Raw genomic sequence first — 20,164 nt, 5'->3', positions numbered from 1 at the left:
CCCTAACCCTAAAATTGGCACAGGTACGCCACTTGTTGGCGATATATACCACACCCATGTTAATCTGTGTATTGTTCTGTTGTTGATGGTCAGGCCTCAGGGTGGGAGGATATGCAAAGAAGATTAGTGTCTGTTTAATTAGTGATCATTGCCTGCTGGGAAAGCCCCTGACCCTGGGTGGTTTCTTATTTGCATTTGCTGAGTCCTGATATTGCTGTTTTTCAGGACTGGTAGCCAAATTTTGTTCACTTTAAGGGTTTTTTCTTTCCTGTTGAAGTTGTCCAGGTGTTTGTGGATTTCAATGGCTTCCCTGTGCATTCTGACTTGATAGTTATTGGCAAGGTCCAGAAATTCAGTGTTTCTGAACTAAAGCCTTGCTGTGTAGCCTAAAGAGGATTGATTTACTGAATTGGAGGAAAGTCCATACAGTTCTTGACACTGTCACTTGATATTTCAGCCAGAATTATTTAGAACAGAATGATATGGGAACTATGTGGGCCTCCCAATGTTATTCAATTGCACCTGCCAGCATTCCTTACTATTGGCTCTTCTGGCTAACAGTGCTGGGACTTACAGTCCAAGAACATCAGCAAGACTACTTGATTTCCATTCCTGGTGTAAGGAATTAGAGTGTTCAGTTAGGAATACACACACACACACACACACACACTCATCCACTCAACCACAACATTTAGTGAGTCCCCTCACTTTGGGCCCCTCAGTGTCTCTCAGTCTAACTTCCCTTGCAATGTAGATGTTATAACAAAATAGGGAATAGGGCAAGACAGTGCACAGCACCCTCAGTTACCTGGAGGCCAGGTGGACTATGACAGTAATAAACATACCTGCTGTTTGCATACACTTTAATCTCTTTCTATTCCCATTAAGTCTATCCTTTCTGCAACTAAGTACTGACCTCATCCCTGATGTTGCCCTGCTAGTACTTTGCATGTTTCATCATGCTTTTTACAGCTAAACCAAGACACTATTGTCTTGTTACTCATGAACACCTCTGCTGGGTTTTGCCTATGGCATTTATATTAGGCAAATGATGGCCAGAAAAGAGAAAGAAGGAATGTATGTAGTATGAAAAATATAAAAGTGTTCTTCATATGATTCAAGCAGATGAAAGCATGCCCTTATCAGCACAAAGCAGTAGAAGCTACAAAGCTATAGTACTGCAGAAAAGTAAGCCCCCATGTTCATTTTCAAGCATGGACTGACTTTGCTATGTTCTCTGTAAAATACCTTGCTGTTTTGCCCAGAGCCAGCATTATTTGGCTTTGCCAAGTTGCCCGCTTACTGATCTGGGTGATGGTTTTCTTTATTTATGTTGTAATGTTTACATATTACTGAAATATAAAAAATTCAAAACTGCAAGTCCGTGTTGAATATCAGTATACAATACATTGTTGTTTTGTTAACTGCCCTTGAGTCATCCTCTATTCATGCTGAACCTATGGATAAGACATCTCCAAGACCCCCGTCCTCCATTACTCTGCTTAGGTCCTGTAGATTCAGGCCTGTGACCTCCTCATTGAGTCTAGCTATCTGTGTACAATCTTAGGGCTCATTCCCACTTACATTTAAACTGGTTTGTAGTTCACTCTGGGTTGGTGAATAGATTCCAGTCAATGCGTTGTTCCTGCTATGGAAGCAGGTCTTTTCTTTATTGGCTGCTTTTTTGGCACAATTGTCATTCCCACTAGTTTGTGCTGCTTCAAAATGCCAGTCAATCATCTATGCGTCATCGGTGATGCAACCGGCAACACATTCAAGAAAACACAGGAGAGAGTTATGGGTGCCGTGGCCAGAATTCTCCCCTGAGATGCATGCATCCATGGGTATCATGGAAGAATCTGCCCTGGGATGCATGCATCCATGGGTGTCATGGAGGATTCACCCCTGACACAAAGCAGCTTTATTTTGGTCTGTCTGTATGGGCCCATATGTTTTTATCACAGAAAGGAGGAAATCAGCCTATTCTAGAATTTTATGAAAACAGAGTCAAGTTTATGCTTTTATATGGTGCTCCATTGTGGGCTCTGACAAGTCTATCCCCATTAGAAAAAGCTCAAAACAATTTTAAGCATAGACTTTTGGCAACACCTGTCTCCACAAAGCTGGTATTGCTGCATGCAGAACTAGATATTATGACAGTTAAAGCAGAAGATCTCAGATTAGCCCTGCTCTTTTGGTTAAAAACCATCTTTGAGCAAATATCAGAGATTCTTCTGATTACTGTAGAAGTGGCGGGCCCCCATTCATGGAAGTATAGAATGCAGAAGGTTGCTATGAATCTGGGATTCTCAGTATCTTTTCTTTTGCCAAAGTATTATTGCTACAAAGACTTAAGGACACTGAGATGCAGTCTCAAATAATGGAGATTTGGGGCCTTGGCAGACTGGGAATAAACACCGGCTTCAGGGCAGAGGGCATGGCGTCCACATGATGTACATCTTGACGCTGCCCTGATGGTGCTGGCATGCTCTGCGCCCAATTGCACGGCGGGAGGTGTCACAGTGTTCCTTTGGCACTGCGTCCAAATGACGTTGCACCAAAAGGAGCCACTGCGGCAACAAAGGCACCCTTTTTGTGGCTCCTTTTTGTGCCATGGAAATGCCAGATCAGGGCTGCAGCATGTAGTTGCTGCAGCTCCAATCTGGCGCTGAAAAGAGTGGCTGCAGCTGCCCCTTAGGTGTGGTCTCTTCAGCCCCTAAGTCCTGCCAAACTAATCCCTTCTATACTTTTTTTTACTCCATTGTACTTATCCATCCCAAGATATATAGTGAACATTACAAATATCAAAATGAGGACAACCTTTGAACAAGCAAGGCTAAACATTCTTCCACTAGCAGTTCAGATGGAAAAATATAAAAGTCTACCTATTAAGGACAGAATATGTGAATGTAATCTTGTCTCAGTTGAAGGTTTTACCCATGTTTTGCTTGAATGTCCCATGTATAATGAAACACACATATTTTTCCTTTGTTAAAATCATTCAAGGCAGGCTTCTCATCCCATGCTAAGATCTGCTTCTTGCTATTTGATGTTACCATATTTGTATCTTTTATATACACACTACAAATCTTAAGAAGGGCTTGAGAAATGACCCTACCCATGAAGCTCAATTATTTCTATTTTAAGCTGCTCCATTTTTGTCTCCCTCCCCCATCATTTTTAGATCTGTGTAAAATGGCTGTTCACTTGCAATATAATAAACTGAACTTAACTAAGTTCATGGAGGGGATGGCAAAGGGATGGAGGAAAACCATGCACACACCACAGCCTAACCACACCTTAATGGAGGAAAGAGTGGTTGAAAAGAAAGGTGCATATTGGGGGTAGCATTGAACTCTACTACAACCAGCAACAAACCAGAGCCAAAAAGCCACTGTCCTAGGACATATCTAGATGCGGAGGCAGAAACAACCATTACAAGTCATGAAAACCTGAAATGGAAAGTCCTAGCATATACTGCAACTATTGAGCAATCTGGAGGAGTCTGTCTCACCTTTTCCCCACTACTGGGATCTAGGAGTGATCACAACATGATTTAAAATGGAACTACTAACCCAAAAAGTAAATTATAACACTAAAAGGCAATTGATTAAATTATTGTAATAAAACAGGTTGAAAACACATCAGGGAATTGGGGAAATGGGAAGCATAGCACACTGAAGTTGTTTAATCAGTAACCAGTTAGTTGCTAAATATTTAGATCAAAGACATTTGCCTACAAGTGGAAGAACATCTGATTCTTTTTAAAAAATAAATAACATAAAAGACAGGGAACAGAGAAGAGAGTTCCACAATCTTTGAGCAGCCACTGAGAAAGCCAACAAAAGCAAGATCACAACTTGTATGGTCTCAAGCCAATTTTCTCATACCTGAGAAACAAGCAAACCTAGACACATTAAGTGCATTCAGTTTGCAAAGTGATGTTGTAACATCTTTAAGACTAACTAAACTTAGGGGTTCGGGACTCTGCTGCTAAGAGGTGGCACTGTGCTGCCCCTGGAAGCCCTGGGTTGGGGATGCCACACCCCCAACCCGGCAGTTCCATGGTGTAAAAAGAAGCCACAAAAAGCAGCTTCTTCTTGCACCATGGAAACAGTGCACTAGCCGCCACTGCTGCAGCTTTTCCACAGCTCTTTGGAATGTCTACATTCTGTACCAAAGACTTGGTGTGGTGCCACCTGACATGCAGTTGGTCGGGTGATGTGATGCTGGCATGACACCAGCGTGGGGGCGAGTGGTGTGTCGTCGCCACGCTTCCACTTTGCCCTCACACCGGCAGATTTTGCCAGTCTGTTGAGGGCATTATATTCAAGGATGCTATAAGATGCCTTTGCATATTGATATTACAGACTAATGTTGTCATGCCTCTGAATTCTAAGTGCCTTCAGTGATTTGACATCACATCTATTTGGCTCAGTGGAAAACTGGAGGCATTATGCTGTCTGCCACCTTAAATCGTTAACATTTGAGCTTTTCAACTAAATCTAGGTGGAACATTTTAAAAATAAAACTATATTATTTCACACAACCAATTCCTTAAAGAACAGGAAGGTCATGGCTGCTTACCAGCATAATATGTGTTTCTTATTATTTTACTAGACTCTTATGGTGCATATCCCTAAGGGCTTCAAGATTCCAAGACGTAGGACTTAAAGTAAATATTTTCTGGTTCGCTCTCTTCATCCATCCCCCAACCCCCCACCACCACCACAGAAATTTCTTTGCAATTTCTTCTGACACTTTCTTTTTGTGCCTCCTGAACAAATTAAGAGTTTTCACACCCTGTTATTTCCCCTTAGGTTCCCTTGTCAGCTGATGCAAAAGAGAAGGGAAGAAAGGGCAGGGAAAGAGGAAGAGAGAGAATTAACCAATACCACTGAACTTCCCTTTCTCCCTCCCTCTTTCTCTCTCATGCACACACATCCTGAACACTTTATTGCCAAGAAGAACAGGGCAGAATATTTATTGTGTGTCGTCAGGCATCTAGGCTATGATGGCTAGTATCATTAAAGTTACATCAATATACAATAAGAATGGGCAACTGTCAGGGTTAGGGAGGACAACACTGGCCCACTGGAAACCGTGGAGGGCTACACACCCACTGTACACACGTGTACACCCACAAATGCCCCCAAACACCCCCAACAATTTCTTTTGATTTTTTTTAAAAACCCTTTGAATTGTAGAGGGTTTTCTCCCCATAAAAATATTATTTTTTTACACAGAAAATTCTCTTTTTTTATGCAAAATGACCGTGGTAAAATTTTGTGCAAAATAAGTTTACAAAAATCTGGGTGCCACAAAAGTGGAAGAAATATTAAGAGAGAAGGAAAGTACACAGATCTGTATTATTTAGCAAGAAGATATAAGTTAATACGAAGGTGTATGTAATGGTATGTATGTAGTTGCTCATGTACTTTTTGTTTGTTTTTGCATTGTTTGTTTGTTAATAAAAAAAATGGGTGCCACAAAAAAATGGCCCTGGGAGCCACTGCATCCACAAGTACATGATCCAGGATTCCATTCTTCATGTTGGGTCATCCTAAGGATGCTTCCTAGCAGAATTCAGATACAATATGCTGCCACTGGAATGAAACATGGATCTCTTTTGTAGTCATTCTGTACAGCAGTCAGTCTCACTGACTGTACATGCTTATATCCAGCAGAGGACTGCTGTTATGTTATTATGTAGCAGAGCCTGTAAAATACCTAATGTGCAGTTATGCCTGATGCACAATTGGACCAATATGCACTGGTCCTGATGTGCATCACATCATTCCTGATGGTCACTGGGCAACCAGAGTAAATTGGGCACCCTTCTTACACATCTTCACAATTCAGTAATGGGGTTTCCTGGCACCTCTGCTACATAGCTAGGATTCCAGTGGTAGTTTGTACTCATTTAATTCAGCAGGGAGGACTGGAGAAGAGAGGAGGTGGGGTGAAGTCTTGTTCTTCCTAAGAGGCTGTTGTTGTTGTTGTTGTTGTGTACTTTCAAGTAGCTTCTGACCTGTGGAGACCCTGAGACAAACCTATCATAGGGTTTTCTTGGCAAGATTTGTTCAGAGGTTTGCCTTTGCCTTTCCCTGAGGTTGAGAGGCTTAGGTGAAAGCAAACTGTGGTACCCTCTCCTAGCTTGTGTGTTCTTCCTCATTCCTAACTTTTGCCTTCATGACCACTCCCTGATGTTGCTTGGCCACATGTGTCCTGGTTGTTGAAATGTTGGAGGGTGTGGGTCACTAGAAGCATGATGAGGCAAACCAGAAGATGGGACCAGCAAGCAGAAGCTGAGTCAATCCATAGCCTAAGTGAAGTGTTACTGAGACGCTCTTACCTTCAGTTGAGTGGTCTGCCAGACAAGGCAGCCACACAGAGATCCCACCAAAAAGATTTGTCTGGTAAAATATATATAATATATATAAATTCTCTTAATTTTGAATGAAAAGAAACTGGGGCCAGAATGCATTAACGTGAATTTGCTATTTCAGCGAATTTACATGAATTTGAATTGCATTCGAACTGACTTCCCATTGCCCGAAAATATCTTGCCATTGCCCAAAATTGCATGTGATCACCTCTCATGCAATAACGTGAAACCCCATGATTGCGTTCGGACTGACTTCTCATTGCCCGAAATTGCTTGTGGTAGTCTATCACGCAATAACATTAAACCCCATGATTGTGTTCAGATTGCCATTGGATTATACTTCCAATTTCCCTTGTCTGATAACGTCCTGTGCTGCCTAAGGAGAGAAGGCTTTTTTACTCAGAAGAACAACAAGTCCCTGCCCTTCTTAAATTTGCATGTATAAAACACTGTACAGTATATATGTGGGCTCTGTTTGTCTGTTTTCATGAATACACACATTAGTTCACTTCTTGCCTTGAACAAATGCAAAGTGGATTTAAATACATTGTTTGCATGACCATGAAGGCTTCCAAGGTTGTGTTTGGGAAATAGGAAACATTTAAATAACACAGTCCTTCACCTGGATAATGAGACCAAATCCATCTATACTTGAGCATCCAAGCTTGCTGCTACCAAAACATTAAAAATGTATTGTCATGCATGTCAAAATCTCTTAGTTGGTGACTCCATCCCAAATGAACACTCTCCGCACATTTCAAGTTGGGGTAGAGACCTTGCCTTCCATCTCTTTATCATTAAGCCTTATCACACATGTGGGGTTTGCAGCTCAGATCCGCAGTCATTCCTGTTCTAGCAACGTGAAACGTGATCTTTTTTCACACCAGATCCGGAGTCACTCCTGTCTAGCAATGCGAATTCACATTAAAACGTGATGTTTTAGCACACCTGGTTGCCTTTCCGTTGCCCTTCCGAATCGAGGGAGAAGTGGAGTCAGTTTGATTCCAGACAAGTCACGTGATGCAGATTTAAGCCATGTGTGGTGAGTGCACATTGTATTACAACACCGGAGGGTTCAACGATTCAAATTGGCACCCTTGCACATGCTCAGTGGGGCTCTGGACACTGTCCTCCTTCCTTGTCCCCTCTATAGCTGTCATCCTTCATTGGGGTGAAGGAGAAGTTAGAGGATGATGGTATAGGTCGCAGGAGGTTGGAGGGGGCCACTGGGGACTAAATTGGGGTGAAGGAGCAGGCAGGGGATGATGGGATGGGTGGCAGGGTGGCAGAGAGGATGATATGGGGATGTAGGAGCAGTCAGGGGATGATGGGATAGGCGGCAGGGTAGCAGAGAGATGAGGTGAATGAGGAGGAGGGGAATGAAGGAGCAGGACGCAGGGGGTCAAGGGGGGGTGACATTGGAGTGATCTTCCACACCAGACCAAATCGAAGTGAAATCGAAGCGAGCTTAGAAGCAGATTTTGGTGAATTCACTTGTTTCTGAATTCACCAAAATAAGGAGTCAGTGCAGATTGAATGCAGAAGCGGCTCCTAAGAACTCCCCATAGAAAGCAACACATCATGTTTTAGCGTGAATTCCCATCATTGGACCCACAGTCACGTTGGAACTGAGCTGCAAAAAGCTCCAAAAACCTCAGTGCGATAAACACCATTGTGTTTTATTGTTACTTACTGTTATTAATACTGTTACTATTACTATTTCACATTGCCTCAGGTGGGCTGCTAGGCCGAAAGGGAATAAACAAACACCAGAAAGAAAGAAAGAAAGAAAGAAAGAAAGAAAGAAAGAAATTCATGTCCGACACTGGGAGTCAAGGCAATTTTCAAATGTTAAAATAAATACAAATACGGTCGGCCCTTCTTATACACGGATTTCTTATACACTGATTCAAGCATCCACGATTTGAAAATGTTCAAATAAATTTCAAATATCAAACTTTGATTTTCCATTTTTTATAAGGGACATCATTTTGCTATGCCATTATATCTAATGGGACTTGAGCATACACGGATTTTGTTATACATGGAGGATCTTGGACCCAAACCCCAGCGTATAACAAGGGTCCACTGTAAATGCACATACAAAGATATAAATAAAAATGTTCAGTTATAGTAAAATGTTATTAAACCATGCCTGGAAGTGAAACCTTTTTTAAAAAAATTATTTAAAAGTAAAAATAAAAAGATAAAAACTAGCACACTGTTAAAAGACCTTGCAGCCAGTTCCCAAAAGCCTTTCAGAATAGAATACAAACGTTTGCACATGCTGACTGAAAGACAACAAGGACAGAGCCATCCTACCCTCTTGGGGGGGGAGGAGTTCCCAAACCTGGGAGCATCCACCTAGAAGGCCCTCTCTTGTATTCCCAGCAGATGTACCTATGAAACTGGTGGGACTGAGAAGTGCTTCCTCCAAAGACATTAAAGCTCAGGCAGGACCATATGGGAAGATACAGTTCTTCAGAAAGCCTGCACCTGAGGCATGCCTTTCCTTCCTCTAGTTAAGAAAGCAGCTGGAGACATTAAATGTGTGGAAACAGTGGTGAAAGGGAAAGTTTTAGCCAGTCTCTTCAGACATTTTTTGCTGGCAGCTTCAGTGAAAAATAATTAGCAGACTCTTTATGCCTCTCATATGTGGCTAGTTGGCCCATGAAGCAGATGTCTGCCCCTATTGTTATCATATTTACAATATGCTGATTCAGTGCTTGGCAGCATGCCACATGCTATCGTATCCTGCCAACCACAGACTGCAGTGGACATTGATGATAAGCTTTTTTCCTTCCTCCCAACCCACCATTTTTAACGTTTTTTTTTTGCCACAAGAACTCCAAGGGCAGTGACACACATATGTCTAGGACCTGGAACAATGGATGCAAGCTACAGCAAAAGAGATTCCACCTCAACATTAGGAAGAACTTCCTGACAGTAAGGGATGTCCAACAGTAGAACACACTCCCTCTGAGTGTAGTGGAATCTCCCTCCTTGGAGGTCTTTAAACAGAGGCTGAATGGCCATCTGTCGAGGATGCTTTGATTTGGATTTCCTGCATGGCAGGGAGTTGGACTGGATGGCCCTTGCAGTCTCTTCCAAATCTATTATTCTATGATTCTATGATTCTTTCCTTTCACTCCATCTGTAAAGCAAATATAAAACCTATATTAGGTATTTTTAATAGGTGCACATACTTATAACTGTGTTATATGTCTATTTATTGTGATGCTTGTTGCTGTATTTTAATTGGTTTAATTGGATGGGAGGGCAAGAAAAAATTCCTTTGGTTATTCTTACTACATTGCTTAGAACGCACATTCTATTCCTGTTCTACATTCCTTCTTGCAATACATGCCCTCCAACATTTCACAGATAAAAACTGGGATGCATGTGGTCAAGAGTATGGTCATGATCAGAAAAGTAATGAGGAGGAACACCTAAGTTAGAAAAGGCCAAGGCAGTTTGCTTTCAACTCAGTTTGCAGCAACTGAAGTAAGAGGGGACAGAGGGAGAAAGTGGGAGGCTGAAAATATGAGGATTAATCAAAACTATCCCCCCCAATTGGTATAGTTGGAAGGTATGCATTAATGAATTCTATAGTGTGAATGGGCTTCTGGTCTCAGAGTTATAGTCCAGCACACAAACCATTGTGCCATACTAGTTCATTATCAATGTTGCACTAGAACTCTGAGAAACCAGAGACTAATTCACACTAAAGGATCACAGCATTATTATTTAGCTTTATCTTCTAAGCTTCCCTCTTATCAAATCCTGGGATTTGTAGCTTGTTGGAGTGCTCTGGGTAAAAATTCTAAATATTTCCAATCCTAAACTTCTAATCCCAGGATTCCTCAGGATGGAACCATGGCAGTTAAAGTTGAATCATAGTGCTATAGTTATGTAGTGTGACTAGGAATGGCTCCACCATGGAAACTCATTGTGTGACCTTGGGCAAGTCACACTCTCTCAAACCTCCACTTGCCAAGAATAAATCTTGCCAAACCCCCCCCCCCCACTTTGACTAAGCCTAAATCAGATTTTAAACCCCTTAATCTCTCCCTTCTCACCACAAAGCTTCCATTAGATTCCACCATTCCTTCTGCAGATGTGCAAATTGAGCACACAAGTGCAAATTAGCACAATACCATCAATACAGTGCACCAGCACAGACTGATCACACAACAATGTGTGTAGACAGTGCTGCCGGTGTGGGTGCATTGTGGGTGCCAATTGTATAGATTGCCCATCCTCCCCAATGGATCCAGAAGCCCAGGCAGCAAGCATCAGGTTTTCCCATCAGTGTGGATATGGGCTTACTAGATCACAAACTGAGCATAAGTCAAAGTATGATGCAACAGATAAAAAAGCCAATGCAATTTTAGGCTGCATCAATTGAAGTATAGCGTCTAGATCAAGGGACATGATAGTATCACTCTATTCTTCCTTGGTCAGACCTCACTAATAATAATAATAATAATAATAATAATAATAATAATAATAATATTTATTTATATCCCGCCTTTCCAATTGCATGATCAAGGCGGCTTGGAATACCATGTCCGGTTCTGGGCACCACGATTTAAAAAGGATGTTGTCAAGCTGGAACATGTTTAGAGGAGGGATGATAAAAGGACTGGTAACCATGCTCTACGAGAAGTGGTTTAGGGAGCTGGGTATGTTCACCCTGGAGAAGAAAAGCTTAAGAGATGACATGATAGCTATGTTTAAATATTTTAAAGAATCCATATTTTCAATGGAGCAAACTTGTTTCTACTGCTCTAGAGACTACAGGGTGAAATAGATGGGCCAAACAAAGTGGTTTCCATTTGCTTTGAAGACAGGGTATTTTGATGATGCACACCTCCACAGTGGGAAGAAAACAAGGTTGAAGCCGTGCTTCAACTTTACACTGGAGCAAAAAGAAGCCATGTAAGTCCAACTCAAGGGGGAAAAGGCGTACCTTTGACCCTGCATATATAGGTAAATGCCCCAGTGCAAGAGTGGTTCTGAAGGAGCGATGCATCCTAACCCTAGAACTGCATATAAACACACTGGTGCAGATGTACGTTCAAAAACGACAGAGCTGGCAACCCATGTGGCCATGGCGGCAATACAAAAAAAGTGGAAGTGTGACACCTCCAATGGATATATATACAACATACACAAACCAGACAGTCCAAGAGGGGGGTGTGAAGTAAAGGGGGCATGTAGGGGTGGCATGATTGTGCTTTGCCTGTGTTTTACTGGGCACACCAATGCTCCAATCCCCTGTACTGGTGGAGGATCACAGGTGCAACCATGTAGCTAATCAAAGGGGTGGTCATCCAATGGGATGCCATCTAGGCAGACAGGTAGTCGCCAGCTGTGTGCTTGTGCAATGGTGTGAATGCATGGTGGGGAGGAGACCCCCAAAAAAATCTACCCAGTGATGCGGCTTGATGTCACTATGTGCAGTCAGCCATGTGTATTTGGGCTGCCTTGGGAACACCTGGTGCAGGCAGAGGGGGTTTGACCTGCTTCTGGAAAATGCAGCTGCTTTTTCCTGCCCATCTGTTCCGGGCCCTCAACACCGAGCAGTGGAACTTCAGAAAAAGAGATTTCACCTAAACATTAGGAAGTGCGTCCTGATGGTAAGAGCTGTTGACAGTGGAACACGGTGCCTCAGATTGTGGTGGAGTCTCCTTCTTTAGAAGTTTTTAAACAGAGGCTGGATGGCCATCTGTCAGGGATGCTTTGATTGAGAATTCCTGCATGACAGGGGTTTGGACTGGGTAGCCCTTGTGGTCTCTTCCAACTCTATGATTCTATTATTCTATGAAGGTGATTGAAATATAATACCCACTGATGTGGGAGTAAACTACATTATAATCAGTGGGATTTACATCTGAGGACACATGTATAAAGTTGTACTGTAATGCTGGCTGGATTTTTTCCATAGTCTAAGCAGAGGACTATCACACTCTAACTTTTACAACTTCTTTTTCTTCTTAACATCATTTAAAAAAAGACATGGGTCACAATGTATTGTGTAATGTATGCAGCAGTTCATCTCAAGTTTTTTTTGGTGGGGGGAGGGGGGCTTTCACCCAGAATACCAAGGATTAGTGCCATATTTGTGCCCACTGGTACAATTGTTTTTCTTTCTTTCCTGGAAACTTACCAGGGATCGGCAGCTGATGTCTCACAGACCTGAACCAATCCAGGATCTCCCCCTTTGAGCAGCACTGGTATATAGAAAAGAGCTTGATTCTTATATGTAAAATGAAGCCTTATTTTGATCTCATGTCATGAAGAGATTAGTAGATAAAGCATTTTTATTTGGAAACTCTTCACCTCTGCCAGCAATTATGTTGAGAGGGTGATATCATCAAAGTCTTGAAGAGAAATAATTCTTCTCTCCTTACCACTTGTTTCTACTTGCTGTCAGAGAGGAACAATTCCAAAAATATCCTCAATGAAATATATTTTCTCTGGTAAAGTTTTCCGATTATTACATTTCTGCCCCACCTTTTCACTAAAGATCTCGCCAGTTTGCTCCCCATACATACACTCACACCAATTTTATTTTAAACAACAGCCCTGCAAACTAGGTTAGATTGAGAGGTGGTCACTGGCACAGGGTAACCTAGGGAGCAAAATAGTACATTGGTAGTTGAACTTGGATCTTCCCATTTCTAGCCTAACCCTGCAATGAGTAGAGAATCCTGGACAACTACTTGTAAATGCAGATCCCCAGCTATGTGTGATGGCCCAGCAAAGTCTTAAAAACATATTTGTGCAGTCTGTTTGGAAGCACAAAAATACCAGAGTAGTCAACCACTCAGCAGGCCAGGCTACGTGGCATTTGACCTGCTAGGTTACAAACTGTATGCCACCTGGCAAGCTGATACATTTTATTCAGTTCCTGAGTACATTACACAGTTGGCTTTTCAAAGATATGAAACTGAAATTTAGGCTCATGAGCATTTTGCAGAACGGTCTTATCTGTCTTATCATTTTAGTTTTTTAACTTCAACGAAATAGTGAAAACAGTGATAAAATTCTGCACTTACCATGGCCGATGAAACTCTGTGGGCACTCCCAAGCTTGCTCAAAAGTGGAATGTTACAAGGCGAACATTTTCTTTGTCCTTTGCCCAGAACTTCCTATTTTGAAAGTGTCAAGTGGTTTTATCCAGCCTTTGTAGGAAAAACCACACAGTACCATTCATAGTTTGCATATTGTGAGCTGGCATTTAACAGAGCTTGTAGCAGTAGTTTGCAAAATATGCTGCACTGCTGTGAAGCCAGAAGGCAGAGAAATTGAGAAATGAAGGTACATGAGTGAATAAAAAAATTCCAGAAATGAATAGTACTATATTAATTCACACAGTGCACACATTTGCCCATGAATGCTCAATTTGATCTTGAATGTTGAAAAGCCTTGTCATTTTCACTGTATGCTCATTTTATTTTCAACATTTAGACCCTAATTTTTCAGCAAAGAGTTTGTGCAGATTAAGATTCTATTGAGCAACTGGCCTACCTCATTCATTTAGTTTTATTGGGTTGAGGGCTGGGCCCAATCTTTCACTTGTAACCATCCTGTGTCATTGTCCTCCTCCACTGCCCCTCTTGATAGAAATCTCATAAATGTGGAGAGGACAAATATGTGCATAGTATCTTTTGAACCTAGTGCTAGGATCAATGCCTCTGGAAGCAAAAATTGAAACATAGGATGTAATTATACTCTGCATTTATAGCCAATTAATACCACTTTATATGTCATAGATCCATCTTATACAGTAGTGTCCAGGGATTTGTAGTTTGTTGAGCTCCTTGGAATTCTTTACGGCAATCCCTTGAACTACACTATAAGACCTTCCTGGCAGAGAATTCACAAAACTACAAATTCCAGGATTCTATAAGATGGAGCCATGGGAGTTAAACTAATATCAGATTCAATAAATAGTAATGCAGTATGGATACTCAAATAGTGGCTTGTAATCAAAATTAAAGCAATGCAGAATAATAAAAGAAAGTGATGCTCAGGGGCACCTGTGTTGCTCAGGGGCAGAAGAAGTGCTTTGCATTTAGAAATCCCTAGGGTCAATCTCTGGCATCTCTCCAGGGAGAGATCTGAAACCCTAAAGAACTGTTCCCAATCTGTTTCTGAAGACAAAACGCAGCTAGGTAGACCAGTGATCTGACTCTATAAATACGGCTTCCTTCTATCAGTCAAACCACAGGGCAAAATAATTGTACAATTTTATGCACATGCAATGCGCTTAAGCTACTTATATATTACATTCCATTACCAAAGAAACCTGAAAGAAATTGATAAAACAGAGCATTTTTTAAAAGCAACATATAATAACACATCCATTAAAACTGTGTCTGAAACTAAACTTAGGCTGCCATACTTTGGATTTATGAGATGATGTGACTCACTGGAAAAGATGATAATGCTTCTTAAAGTGGAAGGCAGTGGGAAAGGAAGGAAACCCTATTTTAGGTGGATTGGCTCAAGCAAGCAAGCCACAGCCCTCAGTTTGCAAGACCTGAGCAGAGCACTGCCTGAGGGCTCCTGGAGGTCTCTGATTCATAAATCTAAGTCAATTTGATGGTAAATAGCAAATATTTACAAAAAAATGAAACTTTACAAATGAAACAAGTTCCTCTGTAAGGAAGTGACACTGTAAGGCTAACTTCCTTCTACAAAAGCAGTATCAGCAAAAAAGACAATATCAGCATTGTGGAACCTTTGCTGAAGTCCCAAAATCCCCTTTTGCTTACAGCACTTTGAAACTAATTTCATGTAGTACAAGATTTGCAAATGATATGATGTGTCCAGCCAACAATTCCCTACCCACCACATGCCAGGTACTGGTACCATGTTTGTGCCATATCTTGTTATATTTGTGGAGTTTCTTGGAAATCCACCATAGACCAGCAGTTGATGGCTCACAAAAACCCATGCAGCACCAATGTGAGTAGCATCAGTGTAGTCAGTATTGTGAGGACGTTTGTAGAAATATTGTTTCCCTTCATTAACTACATCCACAGCAAAGGTTGGATGGGACCTCCTTTACCCATTGTAAACTCATCTAAACCTTTGGGAGGTGTCTTCAGCACAAAATGTTCCCCAACTGTCTTGCTATATTATATCCAGTGTAATTTTTAAAATTATCATTACTCCTGTACATAGAATGTGTTTGGTTGTTTACTTTCTGTATTACATTTAAAAAATAGAAAAATTGCTGGTCTTGAAAGTGGAATTATTTGGTTGGGTTTTTTTTTTGGGGGGTTTTTTTTTGGGGGGGGGGGCTTCGTTGTAAGGACAGCACCCTCCTCCTCCAGTTGTTCAGCATGTCTGAGAGCTCCAGGGCTAGGTAATGTAGACAGACTTTGTTCTGAGGGAGAGGAAGGCATCAGCTCTCTTTTACATCAAAAAGAGTGGAGGAAGGTGTTTGAAATTAACATGTTCATAGACTGCAAGTAGCTCCAGGAAGAGCTCATTAGGAACTGACAGGCATATTTTTGAACAATGGTTTATATTTAGATAGCTTGATCAAGGCCTAAAATGAATGTCCTACATTCTCAAAACCCAAATCTTGAAATAGTAAAATTCTAAGTAAGACCCAGGAGATTTGGCTGTCTAGTAAGCAACATAGATCTTTGAATGAATGTGCCAAATCCAGATTTAGTCACTGAAGCCAAAGGAACTTAAGCAAATCATAGCTGATCTCTCCCATTGATTTCAACTGACCTACAATAAGCATTAGGGATGTGGTGGCTTAGTGGTTAAGATGCAGACTCTGATGACCATAAGGTCTGCAGATTGAAACCTCAAGACCCAAGTGCCATGTGACGGAGTGAGCCCCCATCACTACTCCCAGCTTCTGCCAATCTAGCAGTTTGAAAGCATGAAAAAGTGCAAATAGATACATATGTACCTCTTTGGTGGGAAAGTAACAGAGTTCCATGTGCCTCAGCATTTAGTCATGCTGGTCACATGACCACAGAGTCATCTTTGACAATGTTGGTTCCTTTGGCTTAGTAACGGAGATGAGCACCTCCCCCCAGAGTCGGATACGACTTAAAGGGGAAAGCTTTACCTTTACTATATTACTTTTATTATAAGGAATGGGATCATGTGGTCCTCCAGAAGTTATTGGACAGCACCTCCCAGCATTCATAGAATCATAGAATCATAGAATCGTAGAGTTGGAAGAGACCACTAGGGCCATCCAGTCCAACCCTCTGCCATGCAGGAAATCCAAATCAAAGCATCCCTGACAGATGGCCATCCAGCCTCTGTTTAAAGACCTCCAAGGAAGGAGACTCTATCACCCTCCGAGGGAGTGCATTCCACTGTCGAACAGCCCTTACTGTCAAGAAGTTCCTCCTAATGTTCAGGTGAAATCTCTTTTGCTGGAGCTTGCATCCATTGTTCTGGGTCGTGTTCTCTGGAGCAGCAGAAAACAAGCTTGCTCCCTCTTCAATATGACATCCTTTCAAATATTTAAACAGGGCTATCATATCACCTTTTAACCTTCTTTTCTCCAGGCTAAACATCCCCAGCTCCCTAAGTCGTTCCTCATAGGGCATGGTTTCCAGACCCTTCACCATTTTTGTCGCCCTCCTTTGGACACGCTCCAGTTTCTCGATGTCCTTTCTGAATTGTGGCTCCCAGAACTGGACACAATATTCTAGGTGGGGCCTGGCCAAAGCAGAATACAGTGGCACTATTACTTCTCTTGATCTAGACACTATACTTCTATTGATGCAGCCTAAAATAGCATTGGCCTTTTTAGCTGCCGCATCACACTGTTCACTCATGTTCAACTTGTGGTCTACTTGGACTCCTAGATCCCGTTCACACGTAGTTTCATTCAGCCAGGTGTCACCCATCCTATATCTGTGCATTTTATTTTTTCCGCCCTAAATGCAATACCTTACATTTCTCCGTGTTGAATTTCATTTTGTTAGCTTTGGCCCAGCTTTCTAGTCTATTCAGGTCATTTTGAATCTTGATCCTGTCCTCTGGGGTATTAGCTATTCCCCCTAATTTGGTATCATCTGCAAATTTGATAAGTATGCTTCCAATTCTGTCATCCAGGTCATTGATAAAGATGTTGAATAGCACTGGGCCCAGGACAGAGCCCTGTGGGACCCCACTGGTCACTTCTCTCCAGGATGAAAAGGAGCCATTGTTGAGCACCCTTTGGGTTCGGCCTGTCAACCAATTACAGATCCATTTAACAGTTCCTTTGTCTAGCCCACATTTTACAAGCTTGTTTGCAAGAATGTCATGGGAACCCTTGTCAAAGGCCTTAGTGAAATCAAGATATACTATATCCACAGCATTCCCTTCATCTACCAAGCTGGTAATTTTATCAAAGAAAGAGATTAGGTTTGTCTGGCATGACTTCTTTCTCTGAAACCCATGTTGACTTTTTGTGATGATGGCATTGCTTTCTAGATGTTCACAGACTCTCTGTTTAATGATCTGCCCCAGAATCTTTTCTAGTACTGATGTCAGACTAACTGGACGATAATTGTTGGGATCCTCTTTTTTCCCCTTTTTGAAGATGGGGACAACGTTTGCCCTCCTCCAGTCTGCTGGGATCTCTCCTGTTTTCCAGGAGTTTTCAAAGATTATTGCCAATGGCTCCGATATTACATTTGCCAGTTCTTTTAATACCCTTGGATGGAGTTCATCTGGTCCCGGAGACTTAAATTCATTTAGATTAATAAGGTGTTCCTCTACTATCTCTTTACTTATTCTGTGCTGAAATTCCCCTATTCTGTCCTCTGATCCATTATCCTCAGGTTGAGCACCCTTTGCCTTTTCTGAGAAGACTGAGGCAAAGAAGATGTTGAGTAATTCTGCCTTTTCTCTGTCTTCTGTTAGCATTTTGCCATCTTCTCCACGCAGTGGTCCTACCGTTTCCTTCTTCTTCCTTTTGCTGCCGACATATCCAAAAAAGCCCTTTTTATTGTTCTTAACCTCTCTAGCAAGCCTGAGTTCATTCTGCGCTTTAGCTTTTCTGACTTTACCCCTACACATGCCTGCTATTTCTTTGAATTCCTTTTTTGTGATTTCCCCCTTTTTCCATTTCTTATACATGTTCCGTTTCAAACTCAGCTCAGTTGAAAGTTCCTTAGTCATCCATCCTGGTTTCTTGAGACACCTCCCGTTTTTCTTTCTCACTGGAACTGTTTGAAATTGTGCCTTCAGTATCTCCCTTTTGAGAAAGTCCCATCCGTCCTGAACTCCTTTATCTTTTAGTACTTTTGACCATGGAATCGCCCTCAATACTTCTCTAAGTTTTCTGAAATCCGCTCTCCTAAAGTCTAGGATGCGTATCTGACTATGCCTGGCTTCTCCTTTCCACTGTATTACAAACTCTAGGAGAACATGGTCACTTCCACCTAATGATCCCACCACTTGCACCCCATTAACCAAGTCATCCTTGTTGGTTAGGATCAGATCTAAGATAGCTGACCCCCTTGTTGCCTCTTCCACCTTTTGGACCATGAAATTGTCTTCCAGGCAAGTGAGGAATTTGCTAGGCCTTGAGGATTTTGCTGAGTTTGACTTCCAGCAAATATCAGGATAGTTGAAGTCGCCCATCACTACTACATCTCTCTTTTCTGACTGTGTGGTCATCTGTTCTAGAAAGATATCATCCAATTCCTCAGTCTGACTTGGGGGTCTGTAGTAGACTCCCACCGTAACATCCTTGTTGTTTCCCTCCCCTTTAATTTTTACCCAGATGCCCTCCACCTGGCTTCCATGATTGATGTCCTGGATCTCTTCACTGGTGTAAATATCTCTGACATATAGTGCTATTCCTCCTCCTTTCTTGTTTGGCCTATTTCTCTTAAAAAGGTTATACCCCTCTATTTCCACATTCCAATCATGAGACTCATCCCACCAGGTTTCAGTGATGCCTATTATATCATATTTGCTTTGCTGTACTAGGAGTTCGAGTTCATCTTGCTTATTTCCCATGCTCTGTGCATTAGTGTAGAGACATCGCAGACCATGGTTCCCTTTGACTTGCTGCCTGTGCAAGTTTATTTGCCTCCCACTGTTGGGTCCTTGCACTGTTTGCCTTGTTTCCTCTATGTCAGTTTGACTATTTTCGCCATCCCTTTCGCCTTCCTTAATATTGTCTCCCTTTCCCTCAGAACTCAGTTTAAAGCCCTCCTGATTAAGTTCTTGAGACTGTTGGCAAAAACATTTCTTCCAACTGGCAAGAAAGCATAGTCATTGCTGAGGAATGCTGGGAGCTGCAGACCAACAACTTCTTGAGTCCACATGGTTCTCACACCTGTTTCATTGGGTCCAGCTCCATTTATCCAGTAATATAGTAGATAACTATTAGGGGATGTCAGATTAGCAGGAGGAAGCATCCGGTCCTCTGGGAGGAACTTACTGCAGCCTCTAAAATCTAGGCTTGCGGCAACCTCCCAGAGGGCGTTCTCTGCTGTCGCCCCCAAACTCTGGAACGACCTGCCGGATGAGATCCGTCAGATAACATCATTAGACAGCTTTAAAAAAGCGGTCAAGACGGATCTCTGCCGACAGGCCTTTCCAGATTAACCATCCCGGCCCAGGTTCCCAGGTTCCCTGATTCCCTCATTCCTCCCGTGGCCCCATCTTAGTGATGGTTGAGGATCAACAGAGGAATATCAGGGTTTTTAGTTTTAACTGCTGTTTTTATGCTTGATATTGTGTTTTTAATATGTTATACTGTTTAATACTGTCTTAAGG

At 42.0% G+C, this 20,164-nt stretch overlaps 1 protein-coding gene across 3 annotated transcripts in view; it reads right to left on the bottom strand.

The window, feature by feature from the left end:
- Positions 1-13,533, bottom strand: part of FYB1 (FYN binding protein 1) — an 80,545-nt gene extending 67,012 nt beyond the window's left edge. For all 3 annotated transcript variants that reach the window (XM_042450203.1, XM_042450207.1, XM_042450206.1), the window contains exon 1: positions 13,453-13,533. In XM_042450203.1, the coding sequence (XP_042306137.1) occupies positions 13,453-13,455 (3 nt within the window). In that variant the 5' untranslated portion in view covers positions 13,456-13,533. The remainder of the gene's footprint in view (positions 1-13,452) is intronic.
- Between the last annotated feature and the right edge of the window lie 6,631 nt (positions 13,534-20,164).

Source organism: Sceloporus undulatus, chromosome 2 (genome assembly GCF_019175285.1).
Source record: "Sceloporus undulatus isolate JIND9_A2432 ecotype Alabama chromosome 2, SceUnd_v1.1, whole genome shotgun sequence".
Taxonomy (NCBI): Eukaryota; Metazoa; Chordata; class Lepidosauria; order Squamata; family Phrynosomatidae; genus Sceloporus; species Sceloporus undulatus.
Note: the sequence above shows the minus strand (reverse complement) of the source record. Positions and strands in the feature narration are given on the sequence as shown.